The sequence below is a fragment of the Lepidochelys kempii genome, chromosome 8 (assembly GCF_965140285.1).
Source record: "Lepidochelys kempii isolate rLepKem1 chromosome 8, rLepKem1.hap1, whole genome shotgun sequence".
Classification (NCBI taxonomy): Eukaryota; Metazoa; Chordata; order Testudines; family Cheloniidae; genus Lepidochelys; species Lepidochelys kempii.
This window is the reverse complement of record NC_136387.1, coordinates 18305716-18331348: the sequence shown is the minus strand read 5'-3', so window position 1 is coordinate 18331348 and position 25633 is coordinate 18305716. Positions and strand designations below refer to the sequence as shown.

Genomic DNA, 25633 nt, shown 5'->3' with positions numbered 1-25633 from the left:
CATTTGAGATTCTGGTTTTGTTCCAATGAGGAATGAAAAACATCAAAGCTTTGACAGTTATTGAGAGATGTAATTGCCATCCTCCGATCAGCTCTCCTGGACTCTAGATAAAAGCTGTCTCTGTGATGACCTCTGAACCACCATGAAGTACTAGGTTTTGAAACTAGAACATGCTAATAATTTGTTTGGGGATGCACAAGTTAGAACAGGCTCCTGTTTGCTCATGTAGTTATATGGGCTCAGTGGCAATAAAACACAGGACCTGAACACATGCAAGGAGCAGGCCTCTTGAATTAAGTGGCACAATTTTTGCAATGTCACCTTAAAAAATATACAACCCCCCCCGTAAAAAAAAATAAAATAGCCAACTGTGCGGTACTATGAGACTTCCAGTCCCCACTGGCAATCAGAAGTATAAAGGACTGTTTTTTATGCTTTGAAACAGACAGACTCCTGGTTGCCTGGAGCTACCATGTCATCTGATAGGAAAATTGTTAAGCTTCATGCACTCATTTTAGGCTCTTTGTATTTGGGTCCTGGCAGATGCATGCTAGTTATGGAACTCTCAGAAAATATCAGCCCTTCTCCAGCCTACTACACACTCAGGCAACTAAGTGAACCTTTAACAGCACTTCAGCTCACTGAACTGAGTAAGAAGCATGCCTGGGGCAGTGTGCAGCATTTTATTTTAAAACAATATTGTTTGTAAAACACTGGGGGAGAGGGGCAGAGGACTCCTGTTTGAAAGCAGATTAACTACAAGCAATTAAGTGGCAGCACTGACATTGGTCTTCCACATCACTACTCGTGCAATTTTCCCCTCTTCTGCTCAAAGGGGGACTAAAAGGAACTCAGGTGAGGGGCTACTTTCCCTGGCTAGCAACAAGTTGAATACATGTAGGACGGTGTCCCGGTAGCCATACAGCACATACTACTGAAACTGGATTTCCTTAAGAAGCCTGTTTAACTAGGATGTGTTCCAGGGAACAGCATTTATCTCCAGCGACACATGGTGTCCATTGATACCACTGAATAGCGATATGTTTAGATGATCTGGTAAGGTTAGAGGGTGCCAGTTTTGCTGGCAATGGGCAGGAAGCAGCAACAGTTCTTTACACAGGGCAAACAAAGCTCCCCCTCAATTCTGTGGCCACGAGTGACAGGATTAGGTCTTCTGCTTGCAGGAAAAGAGCACTGCTATTGAAGCTATCCTCCATTTACTAGGAATTTCTCTTGATAGAGAAGGATGGTAGGATCCTAATTATCTGCTATCACCCTTTGTTTTTAGTGCCACAAAGCAGGCATTCTGTAATAAGCACTGGTGACTACAAAACACAAGATGAAGAACTGAAGCTCATTACTGCAGCAAGTCAGTTTGGACTTAAGTTACACGCTATTTGAGATGCATAAAGCTTCATGTCACTAAGAGTGAAATCAGCATAGCTATGCCCAGGGTAAAGCAATCTGTACTCAGTCTGTGTGTGTGTGTTTGGGGAGGGACGGGGCGAGAGGAGAGGAGAGAGAGAGGGTAGAATCTATAATTCACTGCATCACCGCATTCACTGCCACTGATGAGTGCTTGTCTGTCTGTGACTCACAGCAATGAAATGAATCGTCAGTTCCAAATTAGTGTTGCATGCCTTTTCAAGGATCTGTACCTTGTACCAAGAGGCAAATACCGTATGTTTGTAAATATACTTAGGAGAACACCACTATTCACCAAAATTGCATTAAGATTTGGTAAGGAGAAGTTTCTGTTAGATCAATCCTCCTGCACTCCTGTTAAAACTTCCGTTACACAATACACAAATAAAGCCAAAAAAGCCTTCAAGACCTATAACATTCAGCTTAGATCGTATTTCTATACTATGTAATGATATGAAAACAAGTTCTATCCTCCTTTAATAAAATGGATTTCAATGTTTGAGACATGTTCAGTTAAAAAGTGTTCCTCAATTTTTTCTGACCTACAGATAAGCCAAAGTCACTTTAAAATGTGAAACTGAAGAGTGGATGAAATTATTGTTTGACATATTTTTGGCCACAAGAGACCACACAGAAGTACATTATATTGAGCTGACTCCAAATAATTTTCACATGAATTACTAAAGTGCCAGAAATGTATAATTTATTAACATTTAAATAAATCACATGGAGTAGAAGCGCTTTAAGGTTATCAGTGTGAGATGCACAGAATACCAAATTATAATTACCAAAAAAGGTTATCAAGTACAATAGACCCAACTGTGTCATAATTTTACACGAAGAAGGCAAGACAAACATTGACTAGAAAAGAGGGGACCTGTCTTTTAAACACACTGAATAATGATAAATACAGTACTGGTTTAAAAAAAATGCACTAGTTAAAAAACTAATGCCAGAACTGGTCCAGTTCATTTGGATACATTGCTCTTCCTGACACTTTCACTGGCAGTAACTTTCCCTAGGGTCTACAACACATTATTTTTCCTCTCATGCACGAACATATGTGCAGCTTCCACAGACAGCATGTTTTCTATCAATTGGCAACCAACCAGTTTACAGTGCACAGCTAAAATAACCTATTTAGGGGGAACTAACAGATCATGAGTATTCAGTGTATTGCTTCATCTGCAGTGTTTCAATCTCGTATACAATAAATAAAGCTCGCAATGAATAGGCCACCACAAATTGTGTTAGGGTCATTCCATTTCGACAAGGTTCCTATTACTCACTTTCAATATAGTCAGATACTCAGAATGAAGACATCTCTGCAATTATTTCCATCAGCTACTGATTAAGCATATGTACAATGTAAATAAAGCATGTAACACACTGTTTTTTTCTTTATAAGATCAAAATCTAGAAGCTACTTTAAAAAAAAAAGTACTTTCTCCAGAAGCCACAAAGAAACTGAGAAATGGTAAAGAAAAGGGGTACCTGGAAGGCAGGAGTATAGGATGAAGGATAGTGTAGAGAAACCTTAAAGGACTTTAGATAAATCTTGATGGAACGTTTGATTCCATGGTGGTAAAACAGGCCTAAGAAAATAATGTCAATCATTAAAGTGCAGTTTTCAAAATGTTGACATTTAAAAAAGTTTGAGATATGTAAAGTTGTTACAGAGGAAACATTAACAATCTCCTCCTGGAACACTACATCTCAAAAGTAAGTAGGACTTAATTCAAATATCTTTTAAAGAGGTAAAATGGATTTTTATTAATGTAACAATTTCATCCCTTTATGGCAACAGGATTTGTGCTATATGAATGCTGTTACAGATTACCTGAAGACAATGTTCTGTAAAAAACATTCCCCCATGTATAGTATGTATTTCATGTATTTTACACACAAACATAACCCTAGATGTGGTCACGACCACCATGGAATAAGCAACGTTCATTTTTTGCCATTTTTGATCTTCTCACCTGCTGTATGCCCTATGAATCTAGCTTCACTAGGATGGTTTATATCACTCTAATCCTGTCATTTCTTTCCCCAATCATGTTTTAAAACAAAAATCACATAACCACATTTTTCCTTCATATCTACCTAACATACATTTGATACAGGTAACTCCATGGTTTTAATCACCATACACACAATTTAAAACACTCTGAAAAGATACTACTCCCATTCCACCACTGATTTAGCTGCTTCTGCAGGGTTGCTACTCAGTGGGAAGAGTTCATTTGGTGGTGGTTGGGTGAATATCTGTGAAAACACGCGTCTTGCAAGTCTGGCTCATCCTGATGTCCTGAGTAAGGAAGCTCAATGGATATGGCCTTCGGCAACGGAGGTGTGCCCCCAAAGTTGCACTGCCGGCTATTAGCTTGAGCGTTGCTACTGACTGAAGCTGTTGAAGCAAGCCTCTGGAAGAGAGGCAGACCAACAGTCATGCCTGCAGTCCAAAGGTCTAGATGAAATGTCATAACATTGAATTGGATCCAATATGACAGGGAAACAGTGCAGATCAGGAAGAATTAGTTTGATGTGCTCATGTGTCTTGCTTTAGACTACAGGCTGGCACGGCACCTAAGCAAAGCTTCCATGACCCGCACCTCTCTTTCTAGAAAGTGTGCATGCCCAGCCTGAGGTTGACTGAAGAAAGCACAGATCATCCCCGCTGGCTCCACACCTAGCAAAGGGTGCTGCCTCACAACCTGGATCAGGCAAGAGCAGGGACTGAAAGTTACAGTGAGATTGGTCTGTTACGGCCAGTCCTAAACTGGTGCTGGTAAAAACACTGCTACTTTTCCAGAGCACTGCAAGCTTTACACAGTTCAGTATCTCTTGAGATGTCAGCATTAAACACAAATGTTTCACATTACAGGTGTTCTAGGAATCCTGGCTGTTCAGAACTATAAAAGAAAATCCTGTTTTGCCCTGACCTAATAGGTTTGTCCCAATTCTAGACTATACAGGAACTAATTAGTACTAATTTTTCCATCCTGTAGTGAGTGTAACACTTGAGTTACTGTATTATACAGAAGAGAACAATCAGAGTTTACAGGGGAGTGATAGAGCAATAGAAACAAAACAAAATTAAAACATGGCTACTCCAAAATGTCTATATCACACCATATTTTTATGTACTGCATTTTTATTGGCATTTTGAGATGATCTGCAGAACATACAAATGGCAAAGCCATGAGTAATTGTTATCTCAAACTCTTTCCAGTTAGCTGCATATCACACATCCATCCATCTGGTATGTAATGCTAAAGCCTTTTATGGTCATGACATTACTGAATTAAAGTGAAAAATCCAAAAAGTTTAACATAGGATCGAAAGTATAATAAAAATGAATGTACCATTGTTGGAAGAATGCGGGTCAAAATGTCTTGTACATTGACAAGATGATCCTACTTTATGCACACAATCACAAACTAAAAATACTACATCAGCTCTTTCTATCAATACAATTTTACAAGACTTGAAAACTGCAAAAAACACAACTAAATAAGTTTATAAACTTTCATTTTAAGCTAAGTCTAAAAGAAAAGGCATCAAACTCATGAAAATATTGAAAAAAACATACTGAGGCACCATAGAAAAACTGAAAGATCATCATAATCCAGTTTGCTACTGAAAAGGCACATTTAAGATTAAATTGAAAATAAAATAAGCAGCCAAAGTGCTTCATATTTCCTGGATGAACATTGCTAGGGTCACAGAAGATATTGCTTTAAAATATGTTTATCTACAGATTAGCATAACCCTGTTCTATACGGTTTCCAATAAACTTTTCTGTGCTGCTTCTCCCAAGGGATACAATATACTCAAATACAACTTGCAGATGGGGACAGATGAAGCTAGGACAACGACACTTGACAGACACAAATAAAATGGCCTGCTGACAGTGTTACTATACTTCCCTATACATAAGCCTGCAAAATAAGCCAAATGGAGGGAAAAGTCAAATGCAGCTATGCTCATTTTCTAAGACATGCTCATGCAGTGTTGTGTGATGGGTCAATACATTAACATAAAACACACATTACAAGGGAGACATTTACACAGTCTGATTTAATACCATTATGACCAATACATAGCTGGAAACCAGTATGGCTCACCTGTGTGTTAATATGGTTAAAATAGATGTTAAGTTTATACAAATGTGTTTAGTGTTAAGGTTTTATGAAATGCTTACAGGATGCTGCATGTAGTAATCTCACTTACAACTCTGTACCCTATGTGATAAGGTAATACTGACCGTTTGCATTGCCTGGTCCATACTGCAAAGTTAGGTCAATGTAAAGCAGCTTACGTAGACCTAATTATGTTCTGTCTACACTTCAGCCTTGCTCCTGTTGATGTAAGGGCCCTACTACACCGACATAACTGCACCTCCACGAGAGCTGTAGCACGTATGTTGGTGTAATTAGGATGACGCAGTGTCCATGTAGACATGGGTTACTTACATCAGCTGTTGGCTGAAATTCTTACCAATTTTATAGCTCCTCTGTGCTGTGTAGCAGGGGGCTCACAGTTGGAGCCATGAAATTGACAAGAAGGCTGGTAGGCTCCCTACTATGAAATTGAGCCAGGCACCAGGCTGACAGCTGCCCCCTCTCCCCACAGCTGTCAGCTTGGTGCGGGGCTCATAGCTGGAGCCCTCATCCCCCACCCCGGGGGTGACAGCCCCAGCTGCAAGCCCTGTGCTGGGCTCAATTTCACAGGAGGAGCCTACCAGCCTTTCTTGTCAAATTCACAGCTTCAGTTGTGAGCCCCTGGCTCTGAGACTGGCAGCAGCCCTGAAATGGACAAGGAAGGCTGGGTGGCTCTATGCTATGCATCCCAAGTGGGGCTCAAACTGATAGGTGTTCCAAGGGGTACATCAACTCATCTAGATATTTGCCTAGTTTTACAATAGGCTACATAAAGAGCACTAGCGAAGTCAGTACAAACTAAAATTTCATACTGACAATGACTTGTTTATATTGCTCTATATACTATAATCAGCGGTTCATAAACTGTGGGTTGAGACCCTAAAGTGGGTTGTGAGTTTATTTTAATGGGGTGCCAGGGCCAGTGTTAGACTCTCTGTGGCCCAGGACAGAAACTGAAGCTAGAGCGCCACCCCCTGGGGCTGAAGCTGAAGCCAAAGTCCGAGAGCTGCTTCATGGAGCTGAAGCCTGAGTAGTGTAGCTTTGCGGAGCCTACGGCAATTGCCCTGCTTGCAAACCTGTAAAGCTGGCCCTGAGTACATAGAGAATACACTAACTTTAGGAATGATGTTTTGGCTTTTGGGTCAACATATCTTTGTGACATCTCATTTTCTAAGACTGCCATCAAGACGAAGAGTAGGAATAGACTCAATGTGGAGAAAAAAGTAACTGCTGCTGTTGCTTCACTGCTTCCCAGAATGACAAGGCTCACAAGTGAAAAACAGGCTCAAGTATCACACTGAAATTTAAGTACAATATTTACATTCCAATTGATTTATTTTATAATTATATGGTAAAAATGAGAAAGTAAACAATTTTTCAGTAATAGTGTGCTGTGACACTTGTATTTTTATGTCTGATTGTGTAAGCAAGTAGTTTTTAAGGAGGGTGAAACTTGGGATGTGCTAGGCAAATCAGACTCCTCAAAAGGGTACTGTTGTACCCCTTTCAGGAGTCTGATTTGCCTAGAACCACTGCCCTAACTCAAACAGGAAAGAAGCATTAACTAATGTGAAATGCTGGCTTGCTACAGAAGATGTTACCTCCTGTCAACAAAAAGGCCCATTGAAACCAAATAAGCCATTCTGAAACATCAAAGAACAAAGGCTTTGTTAATTGTTCTTCCCCACCCATGATGAGTAGATGCTTGAACTCTGGAGGAAGAGAATAAAAATTCCTGACAAGAAGGAACTACCTCTATGCTGCTTTGACTTTGGGAGGGAAAGATTTTTAAGCACAAGCAAGGGATCCCCAGCTGCTTACCCTGAATTAACCCTAGGACATATAAAGCTTGCATATCACCGCTTCTATCATCTTTTGAAACCTAAGTAACTCATTTGTATGTTTATCTGCTTTAATCTTGTAAATAACTCGTTTCCTTTTCTTAGTTAATACATCTTTAGTTAATTTATTATAGGATTGACTACAAGCCTCGTCTATGGTGTAAAACCTAAATTGCAATTGACCTGGAGTAAGTGACTGCTCCTTTGAGACTGGAAATAACCTGAATATTGTTGTGATTTTTGATGTAAGGGGCCATCAACCACAAAGGCAAGCTTGCCTCAGTGGCAAGATAGACTGGAACACCCAAGGAGACTGTCCGTGACTCCATGGTTATGCTGTTATAATGCCTGATGAATTTACACTTGATACTTGGTTGGTGAAATCTAAGTACAGAACTCACAACCAGTTTGGAGTTTGTGCCCTGCTTCTTAACAGTCTGCCCTGAGGTTGGTACTCATGCTCTTGAGTCGCTCCAGACAACTTGACAACCACAGCTGATAAACAATCCAATTCCTGAGGAGGCCTCCCAGATAATCCATAGTACCTTATTTTAAATAAGGTAACACACAGCTAAATCACTCAGCATGACAGCATGGCTTTTTCAGTCTAAGTGTTGTGAATAGGTGTTAAGGAATCATGACTACTCTGCCCCTCCTTTCTTGCTAATGGGGAAAAGGGGCTCCAGCTAGTTCCTGGTAAAAGTCAAGCACCACTGTTCCTTTCCTAACCTGTACACATGGTCAACTCTAATGGGCATTTTGAGAGCCACAATCCAAACAGCCATTTCAGACGAGACAGATGAGCCCCTGTGCACAATGAGAATAGTGCTTGCCTCCCTTATTACAAGATTTGCTACAGTGTGTAAAATGCTTTGGAGATGGAGAGTTCTATATAAATGTAAAGTGGTACTAATAAATGCAAAGCTTAATTGCAGGTTAGAAGTTTAACCAGAAGTCAGGAAATGAAAACATGATGAACTCACTGACATTGATGACCTCATTTTTCATTGCCTGATCGGTATGCTTAAATTCATATTGCCACAGTAAAGATTTTTACCTTTAACTTCCCTTCAGAAAAAAGGACCCGCCTTTGCTTAATAACGTTAGCATTCAAACACATGTAGGCTTTAAAGGTCACACTTCCTTGATATGAAGAGGGAAGGAGAGGAAATTTCCCTATTACTGTTATTTGTGTTCAGGTTTAGGTGCTATCAATCGCCTTTTGCTGGAGACAGGTTTTCTACAAGGACTTGTCTACATAAAGTTTCGTATTTGAAAAAGATTTTGATTAATCGAGTTGTGGTTGGCATCGTGTCAGCTAACTTGATTCTTCACAGTGGTGTTCAAACATGGCAATGTTTACAAGCCCCAAAACGGATCTGGCGTATTGGGCTCTGGCACATTGGTTTACTTTTGCAAAAGGAAGTGTTAAAATTCTAATTTTTTTTTAAATTACAATGCAGCAAAAATTGCTGAGAAACTTTTAAAGTCACAAGAGACACAATTTTCACATGATCCCTGAAAAGGTTTTTTCCAAAGAAGTTTGTGTTGGTTATTTCAACAAAACGTTTAATGCCAGATTTTTAAAAGTGCTTAGTGTTGGCCTATCACTGCTTCAGCTGAAGTAAATGGGAGTTTTACCATTGATTTTCACAGAAGTAAAATTAGGATAATGCTAAGCGCTTTTGAAAACTCATACTCTTAGCATTTCCTTTGTTCAAACTGTCCAAGAAAGCAGCTTGAGTGCAGAAGTTTCTATGTCTGTCAGGTTGGGCAGGGAACTGAGCTTTATTATGCTTTGCTAAAATCTCATTTCTATTGAGACTGTTCAAAAAAGTTTGTTTTTTATGGGAATTCACACCCCTTCCTCTGAAGCATGTAGTACTAGCCACTGTTGAACACAGGATACTGACTAGATGAATTATTGATCTGACCTGGCAAATATTTTGTACTGATATTCATTTCTCATCTATTTTACCCCCAAATAAACATCCTCAAAGGACTAGCCACACATCAAGTATGGTGGGGTGTTACCAGAAATATTTTCTAGATGCAGAGATAGGCGACTCCAGTAGGTTTTTATGATGAATATTCACTATCTTTTATTCTCCAACATCCCTTCCACCAGTATTTCACCTTGTATTATTAGCGTGTCCTGTTAAAACTGATGGAAAAGCCTGCAAGCACCCTATCTGTTGGGCCCTGATGGCTATTTTCTTGGACTCTTAATACTTAGTGTGACCATATGTCCCGTTTGGCAAGGACAATCACTTTTTTAAGCCCTGTCCCAGGTAGCCTGACTTTTTTGGCAAATGGGACAATTGCCCACTTTTTTTTTTTTTTTTTTTTTTTTTAAACACAAAACACACACCAAAAAAAAAATCCAACACCGGTGTGTGGAGGAACGGGCGGGGCGGGGCAGCGGAGTGTAAGCAGCGACGCCAGCCCTGAGTTGAGGGAGGCAGGGCTCGGGGGGGGGGGGGGGGGAGAAGGCAGGCAGGGCTCAAGCAAGCAGCGATGTCACCCCAGCCTCGCAAAGGGTGTAGTGAGGGCTCTGGACACCAGCCCCGCACGGGAAGGTGGCTCAGGTGAGTGGCTCGGGCCAGCCCTGTGCAGTGGGGGAGGGCTCGGGCCACACCCATGATGGGGGAAGCAAGGGAGAGGGCTTGGGCTAGCCCCATGCGGTGCCCCAATTTCCCTTTGGGAAATATGGTCACCCTAAATACCTGAAGCTAGAAATCTTTCCTCTGGAAATCAAAGCTATTCAAACTTGCCTTTTCCCTTACAAAAAAGAAAGCGTTAGAGGTACTGGAGTGTGAATGTTTAGACTGGTATCCAGCTTAAAATGCCAATTTATTTCTGAACAATGAACTGCCATGGATAAAGGTCCGTACAAACCTATGGAGCAGGAATTTCTTTACTGAGGCTACATCTACACTTCGGACCTTACAGCGGCACAGCAGTACCACCGCAGCTGTGCCGCTGTAAGGTCTCCCGTGTAGCCACTCTGTGGTAGTGGGAGAGAGCTCTCCTGCAGGCATAATTAAACCACCCCAAATGAGCAGCGGTAGCTATGTCAGCAGGAGAACATCTCCCACTGACACAGCGCTGTCCACACCAGCACTTTTGTCCGTCGGGGGCTGTGCGCTTTTTCATACCCCTGAGCAACAGAAGTTTTACTGACAAAAGTGCTCATTTAAACAAAGCCTTAATTACAATGAAGAGTTGTGATGTTGGCTGCCACAGAGAGGCAATTTGTATAACTTTGGCTCTGGAAATGACAAGCTTTAGGTGTAGAGTGCTTTATCCTGAATGACAAACTTATCACACTCTAACTTCAAAATGGATGTCGTGGGACTTAACATTCTAGACTAACATTCTTAGATAGGCACTAAGAACCAGATTTTGTAAGTAAATAGGTGCCCAGTGTGATCTTCAAAAGCACTTACATGTCTGATTCTCCACCTATTTACATCTTTAGGCACCTAAACACCTTTAAAATACTGGCAGCAAATACAAAAGTATTCTTCTGACAAGCTTAAGCAACTTGTGATGCCACAGATGTATGAAAGTGGGTTTAAGCGCAGATAGTCATAGTCAGAGTTCGCGGTGCAAGTGCAAGATCTCTGTATTCTTGTGCCCTCTACAGGATAAACCTCCAAGAGCCTAAATTTTTTACCAATTCTTATTTCAACCACAAGGTTTTCAGCGTGCAAAACTTAATCAAATGGAAACATGAGAAATAAAGCACTACTACAAGTTACAGATGCCAATATAATTGTAACCAAAAAAATGCATCAAAACGTAGCAAGTTTCAGAAGATCAGGTATAACCACCCACTTGCCAAGAGGTTTGAGCACTTTGCCTTATGTCTTATAGTGTCCAGTAACGAATTTAAGCTCCCAGGCTCACCTTTTGAAGGTGTTGTGCAGGTTTCTGTTGAGGTCTTATGGTCTCAGTAGAGACACTGGATTTATGGCTTATTACTCCAATCTGTAAGCCACTAACCCTCCTTTTTTTCCTATGACTGCAGAGGCGTTAACAGACCACTTCACCTTGAATGGTCTCCTAAGCAGTAGTGTGGACAAGCCCTACGTCGATGTAACTTATGTCGCTCAGGGGTGTGAAAAAGCCACCCCCAAGCGACGCAAGTTACACTGACTTCAAGCAGTGTCTACACTGTGCTATGTCGGTGGGAGACACTCTCCCGCCAGCATAGCTTCCGCCTCTCGTTGAGCTCGAGTAATTATGCTGACAGGAGAGCACTCTCCTGTCGGCATCAGTGCAGCCGTGCTGATGTTGCGTGGTAGCATAGACTAGCCCTTAGAATATGGGTTAACTATTTATGCTAAACAAATTCTTCCACCTTGTATTTAGCTGTGATACTCTACAGTTCCCAGATTTGAAGAAAAGCTCTGTATAGCTCGAAAGCTTGTCTCTCTTAACAACAGAAGTCGGTCCAGTAAAAGATATTGCTTCACCCATCTTAAACTTTATAGTTTAATAGTAACTATTTCAATTGTGGTAGCACCTAAAACTTGCTAAGCACTTTCCAAATAAGCATACTACAATTATTTGAATAGTTAGCACAATTCATTTTCTATACAGATATTTTCTTTAAATACAGATTTTTAAAGCTGGGAACGGGCAAAAAAGGTGGTGGTGTAGGAGAAGACAGACAAGAGAACCAAGATGTATTGTGAGAAAGCACTGACCTAGCAATCAGAGATGACCCAGGCCTGCTGACAGTGGGGGAGGAGGGGCAGAGTGAGGGCAGTTGGCTTCAGCAGTGTAGACAAGCAGCAAATTTGGGGGGCATGACACCCCACACGTGCCCCCCCCCGATGCGTTGCCTCTGCTAGCAACACTTCTACAAAAGGCTCCTTCAGCAGATGTTGGTCTCAGTGAAATACCTTTTATCACTTGTTTTCTAGTTCAACCCTATGCTTTATTATGCTCATTTGAAAAAACTCAACTTGTCAGCCACCAACTTACTTTTTATCTTCAGTATTTAATCGTTTTAATCTTTCATAAAATAGCTACAGATAAATGGTTACTATCAAAATACCAGGCTGTGCTACACGCAAGACCACAATAGATGTCTAACAATTATTTACCACGTCGTACCTGTATCAAGTAGCCTAACTCCAAGACCTGGACTGGTTGGTTAACCTTCAGTGGACTGCAGAAATGTGTGTCAATGGCAGATCCTGTAGAAAGAAAAAGAAAAAAAACCCTACAATTAACCCATTTGCATTTTGTCCCAAGTGAATTTTTCCACAGCTATAGCTTTACTGTGCAAATAGTAGTACAGCAATGTATATGTAGGCTTTAGTGAGTTAAATACAACTGACATGCACTGTTCAGCTGGCTTCCACTCCCCACTCCGGCCCCCCATTATGAAAATCTTACAACTGACAAGACCTTCAGTTAGATGCCACTTTTATGTCAATTTGAAGGACAGGCTGAAATCCTCCTCCCTTATTTGATATACCGGGATGTGTTTTTAACTACAAAAGGAATTGTCATACCAGATCAGACCCATCATGCATTAAGTGTAACATCCTAGCTCAGACAGGGGCCAACACTAGATGCTTCAGAGGAAGGTGCAAAAAAACCACCTTCCTAATAGCTAGTAGTTCAAGATTGGTTTAAATTCTGAAGCATGAAGCTTAACATCTCTTACAAAATTTGATAGTGTTATCCATGAAAACTTTGGATATTCTTGTCCATTAATATCTAATCCCTTTTTGAATCTTGCTACTTTTTTTGTCAATGGCATCCTGTGGCAATGAGTTCCACAGTCTAATTATACGTTGTGTGAAGAGCATTTCCTTCTATAGGTTTTGAATTTACCACATTTTAATTGCCCTGACAGTCTCTTTGCTTCTATGAAATAAAGCAGAAGCTCCTGATCTAGCATCTAATACCATTCTTTTTTATATATACCTCTACCCCGATATAACGCGACCTGATATAACATGAATTCGGATACAACGCAGTAAAGTGGCGCTCTGGGGGGTGGGGCTGCGTGCTCCAGCAGATCAGCGTGTCAGCCTCCGACACGTGTCTCTGAGCGGTGTGTTAAGGGTGCCGGGCTGGGGCTGAGGGGTTGGATAAGGGGCAGAGGGTCTTGGGGAGCGGTCAGGGGACGGGGGGGTTGGATGGTTCGGAGGTTCTGGGGACAGGGTGGTCAGGGGAAATTGGATAGGGCGTGGGAGTCCCAGGGGGCCAGTCAAGGGGCTGGGGTCCTGGGGATGATTAGGGATGGGGGTGGGGGGATCAGGTCTTGGGAGGGTGGTTGGGGCGGGGGGTCTCTGGAGGGGGTACTCAGGGGGCAGGAAGTGACTATTAAGAATGGAAATGCTTGAGGCCAAAAGCAAGTTCGATATAACTCGGTTTCATCTATAATGCGGTAAGATTTTTTGACTCCCGAGGACCGCGTTATATTGAGGTAGAGGTGTACTTCTCTCATGCCTCCTTTTATCTAGTCTTTTCCAAGGTAAATCCCAATCCTTTCAATCCCCTCATACAACGGTTTTCTGAAGCAGCTAATCATTTTCATCTCCCTTCTCTGACCACCCCCTAAATTCTGAAATAGCCTTTTTAAGATTGATTCCAAGACCAGAAGGGACCATTGTTATCATGTTGGCTCACCTCTTATATAATACAGATCACAGAATTTTCACAGAATAATTCCTAGAGCAGATCTTTTAGAAAAGCATTCAATCATGATTTTAAAATGGTCAGTGATGGACAATCCACCATGACCCTTGGTAAACTGTTCCAATGATTAATCGCTCTCACTGTTAATGTAAGTCTTATTTCCAATCTGAATTTGTCTAGTTTCAACTTCTAGCCATTTGACTGTGTTGTACCTTTCTCTGCCAGATTGAAGAGCTCATTATCAAATATTTGTTACCCATGTAGATAGTTACAGACTGCAATTAAATCGCCCCTTATCCTTCTCTTTGTTAAGCTAAACAGATTGACCTCCTTAAGTCTATCACTATAAGACTTTTTTAATCCTCTAATTATTGTTGTGGCTCTTCTCTGAACCCTCTCCAATTTTTCAACATACTTCCTGAATTGCGGACACCAGAACTGGACACAGTAGTCCAGCAGTGGTCATACCAGTGCCAAATACAGGAGGTAAAATAACCACCCTACTCCTACTTGAGATTCCCAATTATGCATCCAAGGTCACATTTGGCTTTTTTGGCCACAGCTTTGCACTGGGAGCTCACGTTCAACTGGATTATCTCAGATGACCCTTCAAATCTTCTTAAGAGTCAGTGCTTCCAAGGACAGAGTATATGGCCTACATTCTTTGTTCCTAAATGAATGACCTTACATTTGGCTGTGTTAAAATGCATATTGTGTGCTTGCGCACAGATACCCAAGTCAGCCAGATTACTCTGTATCAATGCCCTGTCCACTTCATTATTTGCCACTCTTCAATTTTGTGAGCTTCAGTGATGATTTTATGTTTTCTTCCAGGTCACTGATAATGTTAAACAACATGGGGCCAAGAACAAATCCCTGTGGGACATGACACGAAACAACCTGCTTTATGATGATTCCTCATTTACAATTATATTTTGGGATCGAGCAGTTAGCCTGCTTTTAATCCATTTAATATGTAGCATGTTAATTTTATATCCTAGGTTTTTTTAAATCAAAACATCATGCAGTACCAAGTCAAATGCCTTAAAGAAGTTGCAATATATTACAGCAGCCATTACTGTTAGCAACCAAACTTGTCATAAAAAAAAGGTGGGGCAACCAGTCCTATGATCTAGACAAGGCCTCACCCGTGAGTTATATGACGGCACAATATTCTTCCTGTTCTCCACCCCATTCTTTATCTATCCTAACATCTTGTTGGCTAGACAAATACAAGCCTACCCAACTGAGTGAATCAATACATTTCTAAAAAAAATTTTTTAAAAGGGTGGAGAAGACGACTTTAAGAACATAATTTTAGTTTAAGGAGCTTCATGTTATCACATCACATCCCTGGGTCAACAATGTTTATATGGGTAAGAAGTATCAAGAATCTGACAAGTATTTCTTAGTACACATTTCATTAATTACACAAGGTACAATCCGATCTTGTATATTTCAAAAATAAAAAAAAAGGAAAATCGGTTATTAGCAAGTTCTAGTTCCACCTCTGAAGAAATTCTATGCATAGAAATGCCAATCAACTCCACAGGAGTCCTGCATATAGGACAGGCATGTTGGTCTCCTAATTAGCAATGGTTGAAGTATAATGTAAAAATCTTTGAGTTAAATGCATTTACCTTCACATTTGTTCTGTTAATAGACTCCTTAATACATTGTTTTTACCATAAAGGTTTTAAAGAATACTTTCCACCATAAGTGTAACTGCCACATACCAGTAAAATGGCATTTCTAAAATTCAGGGGCAAGACAGCTATATTCCCATACAAAAGATCTGCAAAAACATGAGAAAAAATAAGAGCCCTAAAATACACACAGGATGATTTCTGTTACCTTTTCTTGCTTAAAAAAACATGTTCAATTAGTAGGTTTTGGGCAACTATTTATTCCCTATTCCAAATCACACGCCCTAAACATCCCCATTTCAAGGCCTCTTTCCTTCAAAAGCCCTTATCTCATAAGACAGATATTGAGAACTGCTCCAAGACTTTATATTTTAGGCAAAGGAAACAAGCTCCAAAAATGAAAGACTTTTTAAAATTTCCCTTATGGTACTGCCTAAGGCCTCAATTGGGGTTGGGACCCATTGTGCAGAATACTGTAAAAATACAGAAAAGCCAATTCCTGCCTTGAAGCACTTACAATCTAATGATAGATGAAGGGTAGGGTAATAGGGATACAACACACCAGTGAATGAGCGTGGTGAAGAAATGACACTACTGTTACATGTAGCATGGCTTTTTTTTTTTTTTTTTTTTTTAAATTGAGACTAGAAGTAAAAAAGGGGAAGAGAAAAAGTCACAGCTTGTCACCTGCCTGGCCATGTTTGGTAAGCAAGGTTTTGTAGGCATCATGACAGAGCAAATTCTAAGGAGTAATCTGAAGAATAAGAAGGATGAGATTGGATAATTTCCCCACCCCCACATGCATAAGGTACAACATGGGAGAAAATGCAGAGGCATTTAAGGAAGCCGATTGGTGGGCATTAAAGGCTAGGAACAGAGGCGGAGGTAGAAGTTCTGATTAACAGATTGGATCAATAGGGTGAGGCTACACTGTTTTTATTTATACCATATTTGTACTCTGATACCACCCCATCTTAGAGATCATCAGGTGATATGCATATGCTCTAATGGGCTGTAGGGTGTGTAACTCACTCCTAGTCTAAAATAATTCTCCACTGGTTCCTACTTTTAAATTGAACTTTAGGAAGGAAAGAGAAACTCTAAAGATTAATATAAATATAGGACCAACAATGGTTCTCACTTTGTATTAGATCACTCTTAACTTGGTTTTACAATTGGCACACTGTAGTTTTATAGGCTTGCTATATTTTCAATGGTTTCAAAAGATCGATGGATTTGAATTCATTTTGTTCAGTACACTGGCACAGGTGCATTAAAATAATTAGTTTACCCTTTAAATAAAAAGATGTGAAATGCTTTGCAGTTTTCTGCAAAACACAAATATACTCACAGTTTGCTGACCACATTACTTCATACTGGCTCTTACAGAACTGTAATGCTCTCCACAGAGAAACTATCTTCTCTCCAGCTGCTTCAGCAATATTTCTTAACTATAAGGCAAGCAAAAGCCTGCACATACATACAGAGACACACACACACACATTTTTCAGAAGAAAAGTGATATAGCTCTTTTTGTGATGGTTGTAATTTTTTGGAATGGTTCTTCAGTTTTCCAATTTTTTAAGTTAGAGTTATTTGTAGCTTTTTCTTTTTTCTTTTTTTAAATCTTGAACCATTCCATATTATATCTTTATTGCAAAAAGTCAACATGCATCTTAGAAATTCAGATTGTAATCAATAAAACAAACATTACATATATGAATTTAAATGTATAAACAGTTAGAAATTCAACAATATCTCCTATTATACTATTACACAAGTTCACAATTTTGTAAAAACTATAGTACAAGTTTACTATACATCAAGAGGAACTTATATTCCTTTTCACATGATTTTGTTAAAAACTGCTGAAACGTTTTCATCATAAATGGGCAAGTGTTTTCAAATGAATCTTTACAGCTCATGGGCTTTGTTATGCTCAAGAACTTAATTTGATAATAAAGAAATGAAGAATAATTCTTCATTCCAAAGTTTAATGTTTAGCATATACAGCTGTATGGTCTGTAAACTAGGCTTTAGTTTGGTAACATTTTATTTTAAATTTCCTATACATAAGTTGCTTGGTATGCATATACAGATATAGTACTGATTATGAATTAAGTCAACTGTACTTTTTGAAGGTGTACATTATAATTTCATAATAAAAATAAAATGTTACCGTAAAAAAGTAAAATGTGCATTCTCAGTTACCTACTTAAAAATAAACAATTTAGTATTACCTACTAAGCCGTAAAATACAACACAGGGAGATCCTCTAGCTTTGGCAAAATGAAGGTCACTTTCAAACAGCTTTCCCACTCCTTAAATACCAGAATTTAATCAATTACAGTTATGCTGCCTATCATTTATACTCCCAATAATATAATAGCATGTTTTTAATACACAAGCTAAGTTCAGAGGCACAACTCACTTTTGTGCTTCAATGCTTAAAAATCATGTTTGGGATGTCACTTGAGGATGTATGTAAGGCTACCAATGTGCATACCAAAGAAAATGTTATATAAATCTCTCCAAGGCCCATTAAATAAATCTTCCACCCTTGCCTCTCGCCTATCTCACTTAACTAAAAAAGCCAATACATATGAGCAAGGGCAAAAGTGTCTCTCAACAAAGTGTGCCAATAAGGTGTGTCCTTTTGGAGCTAAAACCATATGAAAAGGAAACCCCATTCTGTTTAACTGTGTCAAAGGCTACTGAAATTTCTCTTACAGCTTCATTCATTCACTGTAATCTTCAGTTTCCAAATACAAAAATACAACAATTCTTATTGAAATCTATACGCTGGTAGTTTTAGTACACAAAAAGAAAAATATTTACAAAATTATACAGTTTAAGAAAAAACTCTGTACAAAAAAAATATATAAATCCTTTGTTCCCTCTATCATTTTTTTAAACTGTCAGGACTCAAACATTTCCTGTAATGGATCTTTCAAAATATACACTGAGCCACAGACATTAAGAAAATATTAGAGATGGTGGGAGAAGAGCAAGGATTATTCTTCTAGGTTCAAAGTATTAATGTTTTTTTCATCATTCCTTCATACATTTAATTTAAACTCAGCATTAGTAGGAACGCAGTATTTAACTACAAAATGGAAGTCTTAATATGAAGGGGGAAAATATTGAAGGACATATTCCCTCCAACTGATACTGAAACTTAAAACGATAAAGTTTTGGTTTCTTTTACATATTACCACAGCAAAAGGATACTCAAATGGAGAGGAAGAGTACACGGGGCAACCTGAAGGAACGTGACTTCAAGTAACTAGCTATGTTCAGCCTAAATTAAAATTTCTGGTACTTGCTGTATTTATTTTGAATCAGGAACCAATTGCCAAATACTCTGGTGTGCTAAATATCTGAAAGCAATATGATTTCTAAAGCCAAGAATGTATGCATTTGGTACATGTATATAACAAAGCTGTTTAGTATCCCAGCAGTTGGTAAGAGTATGTTTGCTCTGCTCCTTCAAACTGACATCCAGACTGCAAAGATACTATTTTACATGGGTACTTACATAACAGATAACTCCTACTGTACAAAGTGTACAGTACAGATGCATACAGAGTGAAGGAAAAAGCCTACTGGATAATGTAGTTATGCTCACGAACAGCAAGACCCACATAACAGAGTTATGAAGATCTATAGCTCTCGAGGGTCTAAACTTATTAGCCCCATTTCTACCACAATCACCATCATTTCTTTTTTGGTGGTTTTTTTTTTGTTTTAAAGTGGTCTAAAGACAAAGGCAATTGAAAATTTCATAGTGTCTGTTTTACCTGCTTTTAAACTAAACTGCACTTTAAGATACAAATAGTTTTCCTAAAGTGAGTTTTAAACACTAGTCTTAAGAATCGTATCACTTAAAGTGCTGGTTTAGTATAGTAGGATATTGACCTTCCATGGGCCAAAAAACGACAAAACTTGCTCTGAACACTGTATGGGTTTGGCCTGAATATTAATAAAAGTGACAGACCTGGTCACATTGCAGAGGTGGGAGAAGAGGGTTCTCATGGTTGATTGTTTTAGAACTCTATACAGTTTAACAGGATTGACATTTATCAATACTGACAATGCAATAAATCAACAGCCTAGATTAAGCTTGAACCTTGTATCCAAACCATACGAAGAAATTGACACTGACAGTGAAAGAATGGAAACAATATGCTAATGACCCAGATATCAGTGTCACTGCTAATGTTTCACAGTGAAACAGGATTTAAAGCAATTTACAGTGAACTAGTATCAGGCAGTATCATACTAATACACTGTTAAAGTATGCAAGAGGAAACAGAAAACAAAACACTTAAATGAAGAAAAGTTGGGGTCTTCTACACTGAAGTTGTGTGTGACTCTCAAGACAGGTCTTGAAGCAAAAAAATGAATTCAGACACAAATATTTCCTATAATAGTTGACTTTGCATGTAATAAAATGCTACCCTTTTTGAGTTAGCAAACATGAAGCAACTGACATTTAATGAAAACGTGTCTGCAGCTCTCTCCTGCAATCTTATATTACTAAATAAAACCTGTAACATCTTTTCTTTTATCTCTAATAAATCAAAGCATTAAAAAACAAGATAATACAGGTGATGTGAAAAAAGGGCTTGACAATATTGATAAGTTTCTTCTTTATAGGAGGACTACCACCACTGATGATCTTTTTAACTCTGTAAAAAGTCACTGGGCAAAGCTTTGGCTGATCTAGTAGCACAGCTAAGTATCTGACACGTTCATATCACAAACTTGTTCTCACTTGAAATCTACTGTGTGTTTTGAAAAGAAAGTAAAATAATTTTTTGGCTCATCAACTTTCTTAAATAAATTTTTAAAAGTTGTAGTTCAAACTATATTCCTAAAACTATACAATTCCAAATAAAGTTTTATCTTCTCCAAGAACGGGATTCGTCTTCATCTTCATCATCATCGTCATCATCTTCGTGCAAAAATAAATCTGAGGTTTCAGTCTCCTGGATGAAGACAAAATTGTAGTCTGGTTTTAGAGATGACACTTCTATATGCAAGAGGCAACATACTATATAAAGCAGCAGCATTTTATTTTAGGGTTGGGTTTACACAATGGATTCTAGATACTACTTGAAAGGGTTCACCATACAATGTGCATACACAATGCGTTGGCTCTAAAAGAAGGAGCTGTGTCCCCTCCTCAATGGCACCAGCATGTTGGAAAAATAGTAGCATCTTTTTCATTTAAGTGAACTAAAAAATTCTTTACTAAGGGGAGAATAATTTGCAACATTCCTATTAAGTTCAGGTTAATATGTCACTATCCCTCCATGTCAAGGGACAGGAACAATTACCCAACTTAAACACTGCTTGGTTCAGGATGGCATGTGATCTGAGGAAGCAATATATAGTTTAAACTTATATACTTCGCACATTTTTGTTGTTCTAAAGGTGTTTTGCACCATCTGGCCAGGATTAATACAAAATTTATCAACTACTAATTTCACCGTCTTACTACATTGATTCTAGTAAATATGGGATTGTTAATGTTGAATTATAGTCTCTTGCAAATATCTAGTAGTTTACAAGTCAAAGGGATAATCTTATCCTGAGATGTGAATAATTATTTCTACCAAAATTTATAAAAGAATACTATCTTGCCCCCATCATAAAGAAGGAAAAATGGTAGGAAGGAAACAACCACCAATCCACAAATCAAATACTATGCTGCTTCTGAGCAGTCTTTATTAACTGTAGTTGGTTCTCAGAAATGAGTATTTTCCTTTGCAGACCAGGCTAAGGCAAGTTTGTTTATCCATCAATCATTTATAAGAGCCCAAATCCAGGGGGGGGGGAGAGAGGTTAAAAAAAAATCAGGTACTAGAAATGAAGCAATTTACCCTATATCAGAACGGCTGACGTGTACCTTTAACAATCAGCACACAGAGAACTCAAATGTTTGGTCCTGATAGTTTATACAGGTATGCATATTTTACTCAAAAATACACATTTCTCTCTTAAGGATACATGTGCAGGTACAATATCCAAGTAAGGTTTCAACATTTCTATCTTGTAAGAATTACCGTGAACTTTGCCACAATATCTTCGGACAACTTCCACAGCAAACAGAGAAAATATTCTACACAACCAAAAATCCCTACACTACTAGGAATTCTGTGAAAACAGATAAGCCACTATTCCAATGTACTACAGTACCTCTTCCTTGGACTCCTCTTCCTCAATTTCTGTGGACACAGAAGGTACCTTAGGTTTGTGCCACGATATCTGTAGTCTTCGGTCTTTGAATCTTGATCCCTGGTTAGCAGCCTAGGTTTTATTTTAGATGTGTTTTTAAAGGGAATTAAAAACATATGGTTCATAAGAGTAAAGAAACAAGGTAACCAATAGTGAGCTAGGTACTTTAATCGGAAGAGGTTATCCCCTTAAGAAGTGTCAGCGTACACCTCCCAAATCTATGCTACACAACTACCTCCCCCAACTCCCACAAGGGTATTTCTGAGCAGCAACTTCAACACAGCTCCTAACTGGCTGATTTCACTGTATGCACATTGGCATTCTGGGAATCGCAATAGGGCTCAAAGATTGCTTGGTTGGAAGACTCCAGCATTGAAGCTCTGTCTATACTGACAGGTTTCAGAGTAACAGCCGTGTTAGTCTGTATTCGCAAAAAGAAAAGGAGTACTTGTCGCACCTTAGAGACTAACCAATTTATTAGAGCATAAGCTTTTGTGAGCTACAGCTCACTTCATCAGATGCATATCGTGGAAACTGCAGCAGACTTTATATATACACAGAGAATATGAAACAATACCTCCACCCACCCCACTGTCCTGCTGGTAATAGCTTATCTAAAGTGATCATCAGGTGGGCCATTTCCAGCACAAATCCAGGTTTTCTCACCCTCCACCCCCCCACACAAAGTCACTCTCCTGCTGGTGATAGCCCATCCAAAGTGACAACTCTTTACACAATGTGCATGACAATCAAGTTGGGCTATTTCCTGCACAAATCCAGGTTTTCTCCCATCCCCCCCACCCCCATACACACACAAACTCACTCTCCTGCTGGTAATAGCTCATCCAAACTGACCAGTCTTCAAGTTTAAATCCAAGTTAAACCAGAACATTGGGGGGGGGGGGGGGAGGAAAAAACAAGAGGAAACAGGCTACCTTGCATAATGACTTAGCCACTCCCAGTCTCTATTTAAGCCTAAATTAATAGTATCCAATTTGCAAATGAATTCCAATTCAGCAGTTTCTCGCTGGAGTCTGGATTTGAAGTTTTTTGTTTTAAGATAGCGACCTTCATGTCTGTGATTGCGTGACCAGAGAGATTGAAGTGTTCTCCGACTGGTTTATGAATGTTATAATTCTTGACATCTGATTTGTGTCCATTTATTCTTTTACGTAGAGACTGTCCAGTTTGACCAATGTACATGGCAGAGGGGCATTGCTGGCACATGATGGCATATATCACATTGGTGGATGTGCAGGTGAACGAGCCTCTGATAGTGTGGCTGATGTTATTAGGTCCTGTGATGGTGTCCCCTGAATAGATATGTTTCATATTCTCTGTGTATATATAAAGTCTGCTGCAGTTTCCACGATATGCATCTGATGAAGTGAGCTGTAGCTCACGAAGGCTTATGCTCTAATAAATTGGTTAGTCTCTAAGGTGCCACAAGTACTCCTTTTCTTTTTGTCTATACTGAGTTCACCTACCATTTAACTAATGGCAACATATATCCTCACTGTCCATTCCAGACCAGTATGGAACAAAGCACCCCAAAGAAAGTTCAACTAGTACATTGTATGAAAGAGTAAGATTCTTACCCTAAAACCACAGGAAGAGTTCTCTTACTAAACTTACATTTTCAGCTTCTGAGCGGGACTTAAAAGTTAGAACGACACTTAAAGGAGAATCCTCTTCTTGGAGGTCTTCAATATCTCCAAATTTCTGTGAAACAGATGTACAACAAGAAAAAGCATCATTAAACAGGTGTGCTAGTTGGACAAACCATCATATCGTAACCTGGGCCTATTCAAAGCTGAAATTTAAATATGGCTTTTTTGGTGGAAGGAAGAGATAGCCTGAGGCTAGAAAGGTGTCACAGCTTGTACCATTCCAGCAGTGGTGTATAGCCTCAAGCCTGTCTCCCAAGAAACAGATTTAAATTACTTGCAATTAAAATTCACTGCTCAACTAGTAACACACACACTCTCCCCACAAAAAAGGGCCTTAACTTACCAGCGTGTTAAGAATTCTCATCTCCCACCGCCCGTTAATCCTCTCCTCCACACACATACACACCCTTCCTCATCACATAACTTCTCTAGTCCCATGAAGTAGTTCCTTTTGGAGCTCATTAATTTGCAAAAGGGAAGCTGTTCAGCAAGAGAACCACAGCACTCTGCCAGAAAACAGAAGCTTGATCAATCCACTATCACTAGATCAATCAGATGTTTGCATTTTACAACTAACCAACTCCCTTTAATCTGAGTATTAGGGTGGCAATAACACTGGACCACAATACTGGAGAACCAGATTGGCTTTAGTGTTCCATCTCGCTGAAATGAAAGCAATTTACAAACTTTCATACTGTATTTGTCTTCAATACAAAAAGGATTTGTCAGGGAAAGCATTTCTTGAATCTTAGTCTGAGTACGAGAATGAAAATTATTTTTGTCTTCTACCTTCATTTTATGTAAAAAACTAGTAAGCTTCTTGGAAGCAATTTATTAACTTAGGTAATAGAAATGATGGTATGCCAGATCTCTTACTGCAGATTTAACAGCTGATGCTGCTGAACTAGCAGGGAATATTTTCACAAGAATGTAAGTCACTCAGAAAACTGGAAGAATTCCAAGAGGATGGGCACTATAGTGCAGTACTTCATGTTCAGCTAAAAAAACACTAGAGCAGGTCGAAAAAATTTCCAACAAAACGTTTTTCATCGGAATTGACCAATCCATTGAAATCTACAGTGTTTGGCAGATATAATCCTTATATCTTATTTCAGGAGTCCAAGAGAACCCTCTCTGGTCACATGGCAGGCAGGCGAGTTGGCAGGACTGCCTCAGAGTCCTGAACCCTAGGGTTTGCAGCTCTGGTTTAACCCACCATATGGGGCACAGCCAGGATTCCATTCCCTTCTACAGAGAACTTTGAAATTTTTGGTTTTAGTTCCAGTGTGGAATGAAAACCAATTTCTGAACTATGAAAATTCTCTGTGAAATGAACTCTCTTTCTCTACTCAACTCTAATAAACGGTTCTTAATATTACCCAGGTTTGCCATATGACCGCTTTCTCTTTGCAAAAGTTTAGGTATTCTTTGCATTAACTTGGTAAGATTCAATGTCTCGTTTCACAAACACGGCATTTGTTTCGATTGCTCCGATTATAATTTATGGATTACCTAAAAAGTTAATAGGCGTCTCAACTAAGAATTGCCAGAAGATGTTTAGGAAAATTTATCAAAAACTTGATATTAATTTTAGTTGTGTCCCATACTGACACTGGATGCTGGGTTGTGAACTGTTACAAAAGGGACCTGAAAACTGCAATATGAACTTCCTAAAAAGTTAAATTTGTGAAATTCCTGCTTTGCTTGGAAAAAAAGACAGTTACCTCTTCCATAACTGGTGTTCTTTGAGATGTGTTGCTTACGTCCATTCCATATTAGGTGAGCATGCTCACCACATGCACCGGTACTGGAAGCTTTCCCCTCAGCAGTATCCATAGGGGACCGGCTCTGGCACCCTCTATCGCGGAGCCTGTATGGCGTGGTATAAGGGGTGCCGCCGGTTCCCCCCACCCTGAGTTCCTTCTTACCCAAAACTCCGACAGTGGGGAAGGAGGGTGGGTCATGAACGGATATGA

At 39.4% G+C, this 25633-nt stretch overlaps 2 protein-coding genes across 5 annotated transcripts in view; both read right to left on the bottom strand.

Annotated features, from left to right (window-relative positions):
• Nucleotides 1–16337, bottom strand: part of LOC140915669 (zinc finger and SCAN domain-containing protein 32-like) — a 35721-nt gene extending 19384 nt beyond the window's left edge. For 2 of the 3 annotated variants that reach the window (XM_078854011.1, XM_078854012.1), the window contains exon 1: nt 12560–16337. The gene's annotated coding sequence lies outside the window, so the exon portion shown is untranslated. The remainder of the gene's footprint in view (nt 1–12559) is intronic. The other variant, XM_073355732.2, reaches the window with a different exon arrangement.
• A 949-nt stretch (nt 16338–17286) lies between these two features.
• Nucleotides 17287–25633, bottom strand: part of RBM27 (RNA binding motif protein 27) — a 39443-nt gene continuing 31096 nt past the window's right edge. For both annotated transcript variants that reach the window (XM_073355730.2, XM_073355731.2), the window contains exons 19-21: nt 23623–23709; nt 21949–22059; nt 17287–20735 (exon numbers count right to left, since the gene is read on the bottom strand). In XM_073355730.2, coding sequence (XP_073211831.1) covers nt 20649–20735; nt 21949–22059; nt 23623–23709 — 285 coding nt within the window. In that variant the 3' untranslated portion in view covers nt 17287–20648. The remainder of the gene's footprint in view (nt 20736–21948; nt 22060–23622; nt 23710–25633) is intronic.